Below are 18,219 nucleotides of genomic sequence, written 5' to 3'. Positions count from 1 at the left end.
GGATTGCTGGGTTATAGGGAGTGGCTGTGTTCAGCTTTCGCTGCCACCAGCAGTGTATGATGCACACCCCCATTCACACTTGCTGTTGTTAGTTTTTAAATTTTTAGCCAATCTGAAAGATATGTAGAGACATCTCATTGCAGCTTTAATTTATATTTCGCAGATTACTAATGAAATTGAACATCTTTTCATATGTTTCTTTGCTATTCAGATATCCTCTTCTTTGAAATGCTTTCTCAAATATGAACATTTAAAGTAGTCTTTTTTTCTTTTCAATCTGAATGATTCTTTATATCTTCTGGATATAAGCTTTTTTCGTGTATATTTCAAATACTTTCCTTTGTGACTTGTATTTATGCTGTCAATGAACAAGGTAGCAAAATAGTGGGTGTAATTCAAGGATTTTTTTTTTAATTATTGGTAAGACATTTAAGATTATCTTAAGATATATAGATCAATGTATATATTGATTATTTTTATAATGATTAATAATATGCAAATTGAATTGAATGGTTAAAACTTTCAGTCTGTGAGAATATTTTGTCACCCACCCCCACCCTTGTCTCCAGGAGCTCATGGGACACATGTAGCTAGTATAGCTGCTGGACATTTTCCAGAAGAACCTGAAAGGAATGGGATAGCTCCTGGTGCTCAAATTCTATCCATCAAGATTGGTGATACAAGGCTAAGCACAATGGAAACAGGCACAGGCCTCATAAGAGCTGTGAGTATTTGAGTTGTTGATTTAGAAGATTAATGATTAATGATCTTGGATATTTTGGGGTTTATAAAGTACTCCTGGTTTACTGAGAATACATTGAACTATATTCGGTGTACAGGACTTTGTTTTAAAAAGGAAAAATGTATTTCAAAATTATTTTTATTAAAAACTGTTAGGATAAAGTTTTTTGGCTTAACCTTTTGAAAAAATTCTTTTATACTTGTCATTTCTTGTAAATCTCTCCCCTACTAAGCAATTTTGAGATACTTGTTACAAAAAAATTAAAAGCACCTCTTACCAGCTTGTTCCATCAGACTAAAGGGAATGTAAAACCTCAGCTAGTACTTCATTTTAACATACGAATTATATTTTACTTTAATTTGAGTGATTTTAGAATCTAATAAGAACCATTCTATTCCCTCTACCTCTAATCCCACTCCACTCTGGAAATGTTAGTTTTTATTTTTTGACTATTATGTGTCTCTTCTTATCTTTTTATTTTTGTTTGCTTATATGTTCAAACACATAGTGATATGCCTGGAAGTAACTTATAAATTAGAAAGTGATTGGCTCAGAAACTGTAGGATTATATATACCTACCTTTATTTTATTGCCTAATCTGTTTCTGTAAATTGCTGCCTGAACTAAACTCTTCATCTTTTTAATAGATGATAGAAGTTATAAATCATAAGTGTGACCTTGTCAACTACAGCTATGGAGAAGCAACTCACTGGCCAAATTCTGGGTGAGTGTTTTTTCATGGTTGTTAGCTGTAAAAACTTAGCTGGTAAGGAGTTTTAAATGTTTTTCATAAATGGATTGAATGTCACGATGGAAAAAAGAACAGTCGCAGTGCTTAGATAATAACTGTATGTCTCCTGGACCTCGGGCTCCCCCATTCCCGTGGTCATATCTTTGATGTTGTTAATGCCATTCATTGCAGCGTACCTGAAATTTCAATTGCAAGCATTCCTTTGCTGTCCATTTGTAGCTCTTACTTGGTTACTCCACCCTAACCCTTCTTCTGAGACTTGCAAACTACAGACCCTTCTGGTACTTTTTCACTGTTTACTCCATTGCTGCACCTTCACCTCCTCCCCAGCCAGATTAGATCTGATGGTTCCCCCATCATTATAATTACTCATTTCATAAGCACCCTGAAGCTACATACCTGACAGACCTCCTGCCCCTCAGACTTGCTGAAACCTGCTGTGCACTACAGTGACCTTGTACCTGATCTGCAAAACTTCCTATTGGTTGTGTGTGATCACTGTCTCCACATCTCAGTGTCCATGTCTCCTCTGCCCATCCTAGTGTGTCTCACACGTCCCTCCTGTTCTTTGTTTTATCTTCAGTGTCTTGCTGCCAATCCCAGCATTGTGGCCTTGACATTATATTAGTTTTCCTTTTTCCTTCACAGAAATAACTATCTGAAATTACTTTATCTCTAGTATTTGCTTACTTATTGACTGTCTCTCCCCTATTCCCACCACCAAGCCATGCAAATACACCCCATTATCTGCTTTCTGAAGAATGTCTTATCAGAGTGGAAGTTTTACCAAGCCAGACCCTGCTGTTATCAAATTATTTAATTTTCTCAAATAACTGGTACTGGGTTTCTTGGGAGACAACACCTTACTGCTGTTGTAACATACACCCTGTCATCCTCAGTCATTTCATTCTTTAATGCAATCTTGCCACATCTCTCATTTTATTGTCTTAATTACATACGTGTATTTCTTTCCTTTGATATTCATCCTTTTAAATTCCTCTTTCTCTGATATTTTTTCCTTGCTTGGATATTCAAGCTTATAATTTGGAAGAGTCCTGTGGCCCTGTACCTTTTTTATGTTAACTCCATGTTCTTCTTCATTATTATCTAATTTCATCTCCTTTAATGTCAGCAAGTTTTTCTTGTTTACTGGCAAGCTCTAACCAGATTTCTTATATTTTAAAATCTTAACTAAGTTTTTCCTAGTGTCCTAATTTACTTTTGCCACTAGGGGTTAGTGGCAAACAATTTCTGCTCACAAATACGTAGAGGAATTGTCTGAGGAGTTTCTTCTGAATATATTATTTTAAGTGGGAGGTGGAAATGAAACACCTATTGCCAGTCACTGCTAAGATTTTAGTATTGCAGTATATTTCCCTATATATATTAAATTTGGCATCTAGCATTTTTCCCACATTTAATCTGTCCTCATGACTCCTTCTCTATGCAAAAACCCAACTGGAGTATATCACTTAGAATGGCTATATCATGTTCCATCAAGGGTGTAATTGCCAAAATTTATGTACTCATATATTTGAACAGGTTTTAGTACTATAAACACTTTGGGAATAGAAGCAAAATGTTTATGGTTTGAATATGTCTGCTGAGTTATTCTAATGAACACTCCCTTACTTATAGTTACTGTTCAGTTCTACAGTTTGGAACTCATATTTTAGTTTGTTTTATAATATAAACTATATTTGAAAATTTTTTCATATTATATATTATAATGTATTTCTTGAAAAATAGGACAGTTTATATGTTCAAATGAATTCTCTGTTTTTCAGGAGAATTTGTGAAGTAATTAATGAAGCAGTATGGAAGCACAACATAATTTATGTTTCAAGTGCTGGAAATAACGGTCCATGCCTTTCTACAGTTGGTTGTCCAGGTGGAACTACATCAAGTGTGATAGGTTAGTTTCTTGTTTTAGAAATAGATTTGTTTAAAAATTAGTAAACAAAAAAATGACAGTTAAACGTTAATTTTATCTCCACTACTTGCAAGATACTGGTAGACCTTAACGGTGTCCTCAGGAAACTTATAGTCTAGTATGGGAACCAGCATACTATAAATCTAGAGTTTATTGTAATTTAAAGTAGACTGGAGAAAGTAGTTCAATAGAGAGAGGTACAGATGATACTTTTAGGTACGTTATTATATTTAGTCCTCTAAATAATTTTGGAAGATAGTTATGTTTATACCAAAGCAAAGTATTTAGTATAAAGTCTGGTACGTAGTAAACTTCCCTGTTTCCTTATTAAATTTCTTCTTTCTGTTTTATAAAACAGGACTAGTGTAGAGAGATTAAGCAATTTACTCAGTAACCAGATTTAGAATAAGATACACATTTGACTTTTTTTTTGTTAATGATAAAATTCATTCCACAGGTGTTGGTGCTTATGTTTCTCCTGATATGATGGTTGCTGAATATTCGTTGAGAGAGAAATTACCTGCAAATCAATATACATGGTCTTCTAGGGGCCCTAGGTAGGTGTAAGTAAGTAGTACAGGGACCATCATATGTATTTGGTTAAACTTCACATGATTGTGAAGGGCAGAATTTTAGATGATGTTTCCTTCTATTTTCTTTTAATTTTTTCAGTATTTTCATTTTAATTAGCAGTCTCATCTCAGAAACAGATAATTAAATAAAATAATTGCTTCATTGTTAGGTAGATAACATAACTATTCTGAGTATAAATTCTTATGCCTGTATTCATAATTCCTCATTTATTAGGATCTAAAGAAAAAGTAAGGACTTGATTATCCTTAAAAATTAGTGATGGCCTTGTTTTAAATAATTTTGATATTTGAACTTCAGTGAAACAAAATCCCTAAGCTTTTGTAAAGCATCACAGTATAGGGTCTGCATACCATGTTCATGTTTTTAAGTTATGACCTGCTTTAAGCAATTTTGGGTGAGATCCCTAAGTAAGCAGATTCTGATTGACAAGTGAAGTTCATCTGTTTTGGTTCCCTGAAACCCTTTATGAACTGTATTTATCTGATCCCAGGAACTGATTATCTTTCTAAAGAAGTATATTAAGTCCAAATTTATATAATTCCTCATTATGACATCAGTGGTACAGGCACCTTCTGAAAAATAAAGCCTATTTTAATTCATCTCTACCTCTTTGGAGTTAATTTAGAAAATAAATGAATTCAGTTCAGCAGATACTTTAGTTCCTGCATCAGGCAAGGCATAAATGAACAGTTTTGTTCTGAATTCAAAATGCCATTTTAGGATGATGGGACTACAGAGGTAGGAGCAATCACTTTGACCATTCATGGGGGAGATGGTATTCAAGTTGGCCTTGAAGGATGGATAGAATGTTGAGAGACAGATATGCCAAGAATAACATAAAACCAAAGATAAGCAGGTTTTAATGTAAAATTTTTGAGGAAATAACTAGGAGTTGGGTGTGTGTAAGTATAAAAGAGGTAGTAGGGAATCTTGGAAGACAAAATGAGAAAAATTGGTTGAGATCAGATCAAATGTGATAATGTTATATTCAATTCTCTGAGTTACAAATACCTTCCTAGTGTTCTCTAAGGTAATTTCTTTTTTAAAGAATAAATGTAGTAGTTTTTTATAAACTGTCATTGAAAACAATCAGGCTGTGGATCTCCATATGGGTCAGAAAGCTTTGCCTTATACTGTCTCCATAGACCACCCTCGTCAGCCCAACTAACATCATTGAATAAGAGTGACTAGGCATGAGAGTGAAAAATTAGCAAAAATTTCTGCTTTATGTTCAGTAGATAAAAGTATCAAATTAATAAACTTAATTCTCAGCTACGCATGGTGCCTCACACCTGTAATCCTAGCACTCTGGGAGGCCAAAGAAGGAGGATCGTTTGAGCTCAGGAGTTCAAGGCCAGCCTGAGCAAGAGTGAGACCCCATTTCTAGTAAAAACAGAAAGAAATTAGCTAGATAACTAAAAATATATATAAAAAATTAGCCGGGCATTGTGGCCACGGCACTCTAGCTGGGCAACAGAGTGAGACTATGTCTCAAAAATTAATTAATTAATTAATTAATAATAAGCTTAATTCTCTTCTTCTAAAATTGATTTTGAAATTTTTTTTTTTTTTTTTTTTTGAGACAGAGTCTCGCTTTGTTGCCCAGGCTAGAGTGAGTGCCGTGGCGTCAGCCTAGCTCACAGCAACCTCAAACTCCTGGGCTCAAGCGATCCTTCTGCCTCAGCCTCCCGAGTAGCTGGGACTACAGGCATGCACTACCACGCCCGGCTAATTTTTTTGTATATATATTAGTTGGCCAATTAATTTGTTTCTATTTATAGTAGAGACGGGGTCTCGCTCTTGCTCAGGTTGGTTTCGAACTCCTGAACTCAAAGGATCCGCCCGCCTCGGCCTCCCAGAGTGATTTTGAAATTTTAAATTTTGTCTTACAGTTAATGAAGTTATTAGAGAATGTTTAGAAAAAAAGTATTAGAGAATGTTTAAAAGAGCCTTTGCCAATTTTATTTGCCATAGAACATTTAAAGAATTATTGTAAGAAAACAAAGGAGTTCATGAATTATGGGAGAGGTTTGGATTAAAGCAGATAATGATTCACAAACCCAATGTTCTAAGAATTGAGAGACTTTATTTCATGTTTACTATATTTGAAATGAAATGCTGCAAACTATTTGGTTTAATTATTAGTCTTAATTATTATACAGTATAAAATATATAAATCATTGACTAATGATCACTGCACAGAGTGTGTTCTGTACTCTTTGGAAAACACTGCCTCTTGGTCAGCACTGACTGTCAGATATGTAGCGTTTACTTCCAGGTGTCTGCAAGTATGGCATATCTCTTTTTTTAATTTTTTTTTAAATTTCAGCATATTACAGGGTTACAAATATTTAGGTTACATATATTTGTGGCGTATTTCTTAATGACATACTACCAAATAATGTGTAGATAAACATGTTTTCAATTTGGTATTTTTGGATTGTATATTGTAATTCAGAAGAAAAATATCACTGGTGTTTTTAAATTTTTAGTAAACACATTTCATGCAACTCATTTTTCTAGTGCTGTTTTAAATATCTTAGCAATGCTCTATGATTTACCACTTTAACAGGCCAGTAGAAAATTAATAAAGAGCAATAGGAATCAGTCAGTTTAAATTCGTGTCTCTCTTTATGAAGTTTGCCATGTGAAAACAAAAGAGAATTCTTAACTCTTCCAGTTATTTTTCCAGTTGTAAAATACCCATTGCTCATTATTAACATCACTAGGCAATATAGACAGTGCAAACAACAAAGTAAAAATCACCCTAAATCTAATTATCTGTGATACATATGGGTGACGTTTTGATGAACATCCTTTTTGTCATTCTCCTATGCATAAATGGGAGGTCTCACTATTCAGGTGCTTTTATAACCTTCTTTTGTCACTCAGCAATGGTGAGTCATGAACATCTTTATAGGTCAATAGATTTTTTAACCTAATATTTGTTCTAAGATCTTCACTGAAAGAGGTGTCACCAACCCATTTCAAAGGTGCATTGCTGTCAGCTTTCTGTAAAAAATGTGAAACCAAATTAATTGTCCTAGGATTGATTCCTAGTCAGGAACAAAAATAGTTCACTCAGTTGGGGGACGAATGGTTGAGGGAGAGTCTAGCATCCTCTGTGGGGAATTTATGGCCAGTTTTCTAGGAAGGAGGAAGTATGCCAATATGTTATTTCTTTACTTGGGACAGAGGACAGAGCTTGTGTTGGATGAGAATGTGATCGTGAACCGTGAGTGCTTTAACTCGTTAGACTTTGCTTAGCTGATGTCCTCAATTAGGCAGTCCTGTTAGACTTGAGTTGTCTAGTATGGCAGCCACCAGTCACATGAGATTAGTCTGAATTGAGATGTGCTATAAGTATAAAATGAACACCAGATTTCGAAGGCTTAGTACAGAAAAGAATGTAAACTCTTTTTTTCCTATCAATTATGTGTTGAAATAATAATTTTGGATGTGTCTAGTTAAATAAAATATATTATTAAAATTTAGAATCTTGTTTTTCAAAATGTGGCTTATAGAAAATTTAAAATTACATGATGCAGCCTACATTATATTTCTATTGTACAGTGCTATCTTAAATTTAGAAAAGGAAATCTACTTACTATAGATAAGAGAGAAGTTCTTTAAGGAGTCTGAGCAATGACATTCATTTATTTTCTCTCTGTAAATATACCTGACACCTTTGGCCTGTCACACGTAAGCCCAGACACACAGAGATTTATAAGGAAAAAAATGCTGCATATGGGGAAACAGCTGTGCTGGGTATGTTTTCCCCACTGATTTTTCCATAGTAGTATCTTTGTCATTATTTGTAATGACTGCAAGTAGTCCATATTATTGTACTATAATTGATTTGATCAGTAGCTTCCTTAAGAATGTCCAAGTGTCCTCAACTTTCACCACCATAAGCAAACTTCAATGGCTTTCTTTTTAGTGCTGATGGGGCCCTTGGCGTGAGCATCAGTGCACCAGGAGGAGCCATTGCTTCTGTTCCTAACTGGACATTGAGGGGGACTCAGCTAATGAATGGAACATCTATGTCTTCCCCTAATGCGTGTGGAGGCATTGCCCTGATACTTTCAGGTAAGGACATTGCTTATTACTCTCTTACCTTACTGCAGACCAATATTTTTGTTTTCTGAAGTTCTCTAGGTAAGAACATATGGTAGAATTGGTAATGTCTTAGAGCACAAAGTAAAGTTTAAGGTAGAAAATAATTAATATGATAATGACAATTTCAATCTGTCTTCATTCAGCAATATATTTTTTGGCTGTCTACTCTTAATGACTATCAAAGAGTATTTTAGTTCTGGGGCTAATTTATTGAATAAAATATCAAAAAATATCTTCCCACATAGAGTTTATATTATAGTTAAGGGAGACAGACTTTGAACAAAAAAATAACCATTATGTTACATGTTACAAGTAGAATGCTCTGGAGCAAAATGAAGTATAATGGGAAGTAGAGATTTCTAAGGTGGTATGCAGTATAAAATAGGGTGTCATCAGGTTGAATCTGGGACTCCGAGTCAGGATAGCCATGCTGTTGTAAAGCTCCTACCTCAAAAATGTCCCTCTTCCAGTTGTCTCATCCCTGCCTCCTTTGTTCTCCCCTTTCCTTACCATCATAGCTCTCTCCTCTGCTCACCATATCTCCCCAAAGTGGTCCTTGCACACTGGTGCCATAGAACTACCAATGCAAGCCAGTGATTATATACCACTTATTTAAAAAACCCTGTCAGTTCCACGTTATTTACCAAATTGAATCCAAACTCTTAGGATAATAATCCCTGATATGGACCGGGCGTGGTGGCTCACGCCTGTAATCCTAGCACTCTGGGAGGCCGAGGCAGGAGGATCGCTCAAGGTCAAGCGTTCAAAACCATCCTGAGCAAGAGTGTGACCCTGTCTCTACTAAAAATAGAAAGAAATTAATTGGCTAACTAAAATGATATAGAAAAAATTAGCCGGACATGGTGGCACATGCCTGTAGTCCCAGCTACTCGGGAGGCTGAGGCAAGAGGATCGCTTGAGCCCAGGACTCTGAGGTTGCTGTGAGCTAGGCTGATGCCATGGCACTTTAGCCTGGGCAACTGAGTGAGACTCTGTCGCAAAAAAAATATATTAAGAAAAAAAATAATCCCTGATACGACTCTATCCACTTTCTAGTCCTATTCAACCTTACCAAATATTTCAAGGCCTTAGGTGCCTCCATCTTTGGGTATACTGTTTTCTCTGCTTAGAAGTCCTTTCTGTCATTTTTTTGGCCTTGCAAACTCCTGTACATTCTATAAGATCCAGCTCATCTGTTATTTCTTCTGATGCAGCTTCACTTTTTTAAGTTTCTCACTGACAAAATTGGTCACTTTCTTGATTTGCTCTTTTAGCATCATTATGTTTCCATGCTTGTTTGTTTCTTAAAATATCAGAGTCTAGTTTGATGAGTTCTGGGAAGGAGAAGAAAGGTATAGTAATCATCGTTTATCTCTAACAACAGTCAAAATAAAAAGGCTTACAAATTGATGGCCTCCATGTTTTCCCCAACCTGGCTGTACCCTAGGATCACCTGGGAAGCTTTTAATAAATAGGAATTCCTGGGATCCCTTCCTCAAAGGTTCTGCCTTAGTTGGTCTGTTATGAGACTTCAGCATTCTTTTTGCTTAAATTGCCCTGGTGTTTACAATGTGCAATTGTGTTGTACACCACTGCCGACAACCATGTTCTTTTAAAGAAAAATTTCATTCCAGTGCCTTTAGGTGTGTGCTTGTACATTTATATTACCTCTGCACAACCTGCATTAATAACACTGCATAATGGACATGCAGTGACTTTTGGAGCAAAGTCTCAGTGTGATGCAAGTAGTTTGACTCAGACTATGTAAGTCACTTTGAAAAAAGATTAAAAAATGAGTGTTGAAACACAAAACCAGAGAGTCTGCATGTCATCCCACACTGGTTCAGGGTAACTAGGGTTTCAGATAGTGAGTTCTCTAACACTGCTTTTCTTGTTTTTGTTTTTTAATTTTAGGTCTGAAAGCTAATAATATTGATTACACAGTGCACTCAGTTAGAAGAGCTCTAGAAAACACTGCAGTGAAAGCTGACAATATAGAAGTATTTGCCCAAGGACATGGTATTATTCAGGTACTGTTACCTGTATGAAAAACTGGTTGTTTTGCATCATTAAGATAATGTCTTGGATGTTACTGGATAATATTTTCTGTTATAACAGTGATTCAGTGTATCTAAATTCTAGATTCTGTGGCCATAGTAGAACTGTGAGCAGAAAGGATACAAAAACAAATTTTATAGTTAAGACAAATTCGTTGCACTAAGATGGAGAAATATAACAGATGGAGGCCATGTAGAGGTTGGAAATTCAAAGGAAAGAAGGTCAAAAATTGGTCAGTCATAATGGTACAGGGATCATCAGTTCTTAAATTTGATCATTTGAGAGCAACAGTGTGAATAAAGAGCAGAGTAGAAGATGCAACTGGCCTCTAAAAATATGAAATTGTCCTCTTATTTGGGGTAATGGGTAGTTTAGTGAGGTGCATATGGAAACTTTTTGTTTGCACTTGCTTCAGCTGAAATCAAGTGGGTTGGTAAATTGCAACAAAGTATTTTCTTGACTCAACCATTTATATTCTTTTAATTAGGTTGATAAAGCCTATGACTACCTCGTTCAGAATACATCATTCGCTAATAAATTAGGTTTCACTGTTACTGTTGGAAATAACCGTGGCATCTACCTCCGAGATCCTGTCCAAGTGGCTGCACCTTCAGATCACGGTGTTGGCATTGAACCTGTATTTCCAGAGAACACAGGTCAGATATAGGCTGCAATAAGCTGAAAGGTTCACATTTGCAGTTTGAATGAATACCACAGTAGAGAAATACTGTTTTCAGCCAGTGTTCTGAAAAGACAGCATGAATTGACAGTATGATTATTTTAGATCTTATTATAGATTCAAGGAGAAATAGTAGAACAGTTTGGAATCCCAGTTCAATAGCAATGCAATTAACATCTTGACTATTGAGGAAAAACTGTAGACTAGGCCTTCAGTAACCTATATTTTTATTACATTGTGGATAATAAAACATCAAATTCTTTTTCTTTCCCACTTTAACTGACTGCTTGGGTAGAAGATAGAGCTTTCAGTTGGAAAGTGGAAAGTAGAAGCAGCCAGAGAGAATTGCAGCTCCATTAGGTATAAACAAAAATAGTCTTCATTTTGTATTTGGTAGTTTTCATTCAGTCAAATGTTATTATCTGCACACAGTAATGAAAAATATCCACTAAAATGTATTTTAAGTCATACTAGTGTTTAGTGAAAGTATGAGTAGATCATGATTGTACTGAAACATAAGATTCTGTGACTGTTTTATTTAAGCTGTGTTTGGGGTACATTTTATAATCAATTAAACTAAGTTGCCGAATATTTTTGAGAGAAGATAGAACTTTTTAAAATGGAAGTAAAGGAAGAAATACTAATTTTTAACTTTTGGTCTTTTTAATGCCAGAAAACTCTGAAAAAATATCCCTTCAGCTTCATTTAGCTTTAACTTCAAATTCATCTTGGGTTCAGTGTCCCAGCCATTTGGAACTCATGAATCAGTGTAGACACATAAACATACGTGTGGATCCCAGGGGCTTAAGAGAAGGATTGCATTATACAGAGGTATTGACATGTCTTCATTTTTACTTTCTTTACTCTTTAAAATGTTTAAAAGTTAAAAATGAACTATCTGAAGTATATTTGCAGTGTATTGCTTTCTTGTTAAGAAACAGTTGGACCTTGTTACTTCCAAAATTTTACTGCTCTTCTGGTATATCTGTCTCCATTTAAGCAGTGAAATACATTAAGAATGTCATGTCCTCTTGTAAAGCAGCAAAGGGGGAGAATTGGTACAACAGAACCATTTTACTTAGGTCATTGTTTAGTCAGCTAATCCTGGCTGCAGTTACCTTTAAATACTCAGATGTCTAAAGCATCTGTTAAACAGTAGCTGTAAATAAGCATGGAACACTATCTCTGCTTCTAAAGTTGTCTGTAATACTAGTTTGAGCTGATTTTCAGTTGAGAACAATTAAAATTACTTATTTTGTACTTGATGCTCATTTCCCCATTAGTCTGAATTAGTCAGAGATTGTTGTACATGTATTTGGGCTGTTTGCCGTTGTGTGATTTAGTGTTGGGAAATTGGTATCACCTGTGCTGACGACCTTTAACTTTTCAGATTGAATTAATTTATTCTGTGAAAAGATTATACCTTTATTTCCTCTCTTTTAAAAGTTTGTTTATGGATATTGAAATGTATCTTTCTTTTTTCGAGGTATGTGGCTATGATATAGCATCCCCTAATGCAGGTCCTCTGTTCAGAGTTCCGATCACTGCAGTTATAGCAGCAAAGTAAGTAACAGGTTATTCACAGTCTACTGTTACATTGAAGTTTTTGATGACTATTTATGGAATAGTGTAGTCTTTTAATGGATTACTAGTCCGGAACTAAGTATTTGGGATGTAGTCTTAATTATGCTACTGGCTAGCATTTTCAGGTAGTGTGAGTCAGCCATGTCATTCCTTGTTAACTGTGAGAACAAGTGATGACACCTGGCATCTGCCCTGCTCTTCCATCGAAACTGTCAGGATTACTGATGACCTCTTCATTGCCCAATTGAGAGGATAACTCAGCCTTCATCTTATCCAACTCTGCAGGGTTAGACAATATTACTTTGTCCCTTTCCATCCCTGCCTTTTTTGTCCCCCTGTGTCTGGGGTTATTCTTTTCTCCTGGTTCTTCCACTTTTCTAGGCATTTAATGTTTCTAGGCTTCTAAATTTCCATCTTATCCCCCCTGGGGCCATGGAATCTTATCATTTTACTTCCTGCTTAAAATATTTCAGTAGTACTTCCAAGAGTCATATTCAAGCTTCTTAAAATAGTAAACAATGAACCCTCGCACTTATAATCCCAGCCAGTGTTTCCTGTCTTTCCATACAACAAATTACACATTTTAACCAATTAAATGATTGGTTAAAATCAGTTCACAGATTCTGATACTCCAAGTTTCCTTGGGATTTGTGCATTTCACACAAATTTGCTTTGATTGCCTGTCTTTTAACTTACTGGCCAGGCACATTCCTGGTCCTCCCTGGATAAAGGGAGTCCCTTCTTTCTGCCTCATGGCACTTCTACATGCCCCTGAACAGACATTAGCTAATGTAGTGTAACTTTTTAATTAATTTATGCCATTTGACTGTGAGACCACTTAAGACACAGGGACTATATCTTACTCCTTCCTACATGGAGCCCGTTTTATAATATGTACAAAGCAAAGCAAATTATTCAGCAGATCAGTGGTGAGATTGGCTGTATGAGAGTACTGGAAACAAGTGAAAGTTCTAAGTTAACAATTTCTGTTGAATATTAGGTATGTAACGAGTCTCAGCCCATGAGAAACATAGGTTGAAATTGAGTAGATTAAACTTAAAAAGTGGCATTCACATGGAAAAATTGCACAACAGTTCAATTCTCAGCCATATATTCCCTCAAAGTCCAGTAGGAATTTAGATAAGGTAATTTATAAGAACTTCAGGAATCAGCTGATACATCACTTCCTTCAGGAAGCTTTCCCAGGTTCTCTTGGAATGAACAAGTATTCTTCACCCATTTTCCCCTAACGCTTCCTGTCTACTAGGAGCATCTTATGTTATATGTCTCTGATGGTTTTTCTCTCCCCACTAGGTTGTCTGGGGCAAAGGCTCAGGTTTTCTTCATTGTTATATTTGTAGCTCCTGATAATAGTGCCTCCTATGTAGTGTAGGCACTCATTAAATGTCTTACAGACAAGAATTTGTCTCTAGCATCTATTTAGTTTCCATGGCATTTGGTTATACATTTGACCTTTGTGTTTCATTGATTGCTTACAAAAATGCTTTGAAAGTAGTTTGTCTTTCTTCTTTACTATTTTACAGCATGCGAGCATTTTGAAGCTACAAGAGGGCCTTAATTTAAAACCAGTCTCATAGCAATAAAACAGTGTCAGTGACACAAAACATTACCCTTGATTTTAATATCTAGGACTCACTATCGTTTGGAATCTGGTAATTGGAAAATTCTGTGAATGTTGTAAAATTCCTTTAACAAAAAAGAGCTTTTTTTTATAGTGTGTATGTATGTATCTTACAAATTATAAAATAGACAAGTAGAAAGAATTATCTGTACTCTGTTGTCCAGAGATTGTTATCTTTGTTAACATGTTGCAAAAATTGAATGTTGTGCATACTGTTTTGTAACCAGCTTTTAAGTCCATGTGTTTATTTCTAGTGAACTGTTCTCTTGCATTTATTCCATAAAATCTAGAGTATCAGTGGGCTTATTATAAATATAAAGCTGTTTTATAAGAGAATCACATTTAATAATTTATTTTTATTTTCAGAGTAAATGAATCATCACATTATGATGTAGCCTTTACAGATGTACACTTTAAACCTGGTCAAATTCGAAGGCATTTTATTGAGGTTCCTGAGGGTGCAACGTGGGCTGGTAAGTAAAAAAGAGTCTGTCTTAACCACTTATCTCCGTGTACATTCTATCTGTATAATGATTTATGTGAAGTTTATTTATTACCAACACATACTTTTCTCATAATAATACTATATGTATTTAGTGCCTTAGATTTACTGTTAGTTTTAATTTTTTTTAAAATCTAATACTATTTTGCTAGCTCATACAGCATATTATCTAGGCCATCTTAAGATTTTTTTTTAATGCTACAAATCTGTTTAACTACAGCAGCTGTTGCTTAAACCTGAAACTGTCAAACTTTTAGAATTTTAGAAATGGAGTTTCCATCTTTGAAGTTCTATAAACAAATTGTAAGTTCGTAAAAGATATTCACTTTAGTGTCTCTGAAATTTTGAGAGTAAATGATTACTTAAAACAATACTATTGAATTGTATATTACAGTCTTATGAGAGTAATCATGTCATGCTTTTATGTAAGGGTATGAGTATACCATATTTTCCCTCGCAAGTTCTATGTCCTAATTATGTAATTCAGATGTCAGTGTTGGGGGTGGGGAATGTAAGCTGTCAGAGCTCACTCACATTGATAGAAATGTGGGCAGTCAAGAAAGTGTCACCCAATTTAAATTAGTAGCCAACCTTATTGGTACTTCTTGGGTTGGGGACCTCTGCTAGGCACTTTACACAAATTATATCTCATTTATTCCCATCAGAACCTATAAGGTAGATAGGTGCCATTAGTAAAAAAATGGCTTATATTTTTGACTTAGGAATGTATTTTTGTACTTACATGCTGATAGAGATGTATTTACCTCTAAGAGCTTATTAAAAATGAAATCATATGAGAGCTAGTTTGGGAAGAGCTAATTGTCTTTGTGGTTCCCCATACCATCTTCTGGTCATCTGTCTATATGCAGTCCATCTGTCACTTGATAGCACAGGAAATGGAAGGCTTTTCTTCTTTTACACAACTGGGTAAGGGCAAAATAATGAACAGCAAAAGCCAAGAGTTAAAGCAACGAATTGAACAGGGTCCAGTATAGCCTGTTAATGTGCACACTGGGTAACAATGGAGCTATTGCAGCATTGATAGCCTTCTGTGGATAATCTGGACTCACTTGTTAAACATCTTTATATGTATCATCTGTGTGCCAGGCCCTTTTTAAAGGGCTATGATTGTGAGCTACATAGAAAAGGACCCTGCTTCTAGAGACCTTTTCTCTTGGAAATGCCTGAGGAGCATCTAGTCTAAACCCATTACTTATTTTGCGGTTAAGAGAACCTTGGTTAGAGGGAGGCAGCATGGAGTAGCAGTAAGACACAGGCTTTGGACACTGACAAGTCTGGGTTCTGATCCAGACTCTGCCATACACTAATGGTTACCTGGGGCAGGTTTCTTAATTATCTGAACTTCTGTTTGAACTATAAATACTGTTTATTCTCCTGTTGAAAGGATTAGAGATTTTATAAAGTCCTTGATTATAGCTCATCCTTGTTGAGATTACATTCATATACGTGACAGTTCTTCTAGGAGGTAGAGTCAGACTTGCTGCGTTGAACAGCTCTGTGGTGTCATTCACACAGGGCCCCTTGAAGTTTTACAGCTCAAGGCTCTGGTAAAACACACACTAGTAATTAATATTAAAGAATAAAAATCTGTGGTTAATAGTGAATTGAAGTTGTTTAGTGGTAAATGTCAGTAATTATAATGCCCTATTTATGATTTATTTAGGTAAGTATTAAAAATAGTTTTTTAAATAAAAATTTATCAAATGATCTAGAAGTGACTTAGAGCATTTTAACAGTCTTAGATTAGAAATCTACAGATGATTTCTAGTTCAAATAATTAGAAATAGTATTATAACATTAGATTAGATTTTGTATTCTTAGCAACTGGCAAGGCTTCAAAAGCTCTGTGCCCACTTGGCTTTGTGAACCAATGGATTGAGCCTTGCTTCAGTTCCCAGTTCCCTTGAATTAAAGCAGGTATTCTTGCTAATCTTGCTTCACAATGATTTTGGCTTCTCTCCAGCTCATAGTGAAGAAAAGCATATATACCAGTAGTTCTGGTGGTCATACTTTTTAGAAGCAAACAGGACACAAAGAGGGAGAGACTAGGAAAAGTTATTAATGAAGTTGAATAAATAGGTACTAATGGAATTGAGGCATGATAAATTATAATCTTCTATATCAGGAATTGATTGGTTTTCAGCAAAAACAAGAAGAAAGAGATTTTAAAAGGTACCTGTTTAGGAGTGTGTGCATCTGTAGACAGCTGCTGTTTCCTGGTGTTTGTAGCATGGTGGTGGTTCATTTTTATACCAATGTATTTCCCAAAGAAAATCTTATACCTTCCTAGCTTTATTAATACTCTGTTGATTCTTTTTAAGGAAATTTGCAAATTTCATTTGAATATCCTTTCAGTTTTGATATAATATTTCCTAAACAAGTAGAAATTATTAAAACTACTCTATGTCCATTTTAAGTCTTAACAGTTTAAAACTTTGTTTCTTGCCCTATTATTTTAGAAGTTACAGTGTGTTCATGTTCTTCTGAGGTATCGGCCAAGTTTGTTCTTCATGCCGTACAGCTTGTGAAGCAAAGAGCATATCGAAGTCATGAATTCTATAAGTTTTGTTCCCTCCCAGAGAAAGGAACACTGACTGAAGCTTTTCCTGTCCTAGTAAGTTTAATTGCAATTTGAAATCCTGAAATAATTATTTTCCTTTTTGGTACAGGCTAAGACTAAGTAGTTGAATTTGATTTTATAGTTTCTATTCAGAGCACTTTGGAACAGTATATTTTGTTAATACCCAAAAAATGAAGTAGGAAGATAGGAAGTCTAATTAGGGTACTTGAAACCAATTGGAGGTAAATATTAATCTCTTTCATTTTTGAATAATTTAGTCAAAGAAAAGTGCTAGACTGGTAGATTGTGATACCTCATAATTTAGACCCTGATTTATTGCAAAATAGATTATTTCCTTCTTTAAGACTTTTCTGTATGTCAGTTCTTTTATTAATACCCTTTTGTTAAGAATCTCTGAGGTTAAGATGCTGCTGTTTCATGTCTAAGTTATCTCAAATAATATGAGATCTCCAGTCTTATCTCTGGTGCTAGAAGTGATGACTAGTTTTTCTTCCATAGAAGGTGAAGGTACTGATGTTCTTTCTTAAACTTCTACTTTTTGTTTTCAGTTGATTGTGTAATTTTTTCCCCTTATCTCTTGTGTTTCTGGTTACTTTCATTTGTATTCTTCTATGGATCATTGTGGTATGATTCATCTTTTTAAACTTTCTAATACTGATTACTAGAAAATTTGATTTAAAACTTAGTGCTAAAACACTTAGTGATTTAAAACAATTTATCCTTATTTTATTGTTTTTATATGTCGCCATGATTTCATTTTGCTTTGGTTGGTAGGCATCTCTGAGCCCAAAATTCAACTGTAGCTATTGAATATAACTTGCAAATTATGGTATCCTTTCTCTTGTCATTATTCTTAATTATTTTTCTCTTGGTCCTGATTTTTTATTCCATCTTATTTTTCACCATTATTGTGCTTTCAAAAGCTGCCTCAGATCTTACATGATGAAAACTATAAGATTATGGGCAAATAACTGTGTATCTTTAAATAACTACATCCTATCTATGCAACTGTG

General features: G+C 35.0%; 1 protein-coding gene across 6 annotated transcripts in view; it reads left to right on the top strand.

Annotated features, from left to right (window-relative positions):
* Positions 1-18,219, top strand: part of TPP2 (tripeptidyl peptidase 2) — a 71,946-nt gene that overhangs the window by 27,550 nt on the left and 26,177 nt on the right. For all 6 annotated transcript variants that reach the window (XR_012922417.1, XM_076009292.1, XM_012751986.3 and 3 more), the window contains exons 7-17: positions 570-724; positions 1,390-1,466; positions 3,281-3,408; positions 3,884-3,983; positions 7,961-8,109; positions 10,054-10,169; positions 10,685-10,853; positions 11,550-11,707; positions 12,363-12,439; positions 14,469-14,575; positions 17,085-17,239. Coding sequence is in view for 5 of the 6 variants with exons in the window: in XM_076009292.1 (XP_075865407.1) it covers positions 570-724; positions 1,390-1,466; positions 3,281-3,408; positions 3,884-3,983; positions 7,961-8,109; positions 10,054-10,169; positions 10,685-10,853; positions 11,550-11,707; positions 12,363-12,439; positions 14,469-14,575; positions 17,085-17,239 (1,391 nt within the window). In the remaining variant the exon portion in view is untranslated. The remainder of the gene's footprint in view (positions 1-569; positions 725-1,389; positions 1,467-3,280; positions 3,409-3,883; positions 3,984-7,960; positions 8,110-10,053; positions 10,170-10,684; positions 10,854-11,549; positions 11,708-12,362; positions 12,440-14,468; positions 14,576-17,084; positions 17,240-18,219) is intronic.

Source organism: Microcebus murinus, chromosome 13 (genome assembly GCF_040939455.1).
Source record: "Microcebus murinus isolate Inina chromosome 13, M.murinus_Inina_mat1.0, whole genome shotgun sequence".
Lineage (NCBI taxonomy): Eukaryota > Metazoa > Chordata > Mammalia > Primates > Cheirogaleidae > Microcebus > Microcebus murinus.
The sequence above is the reverse complement of the archived record's forward strand: the minus strand, read 5'-3'. Positions and strand labels throughout refer to the sequence as shown.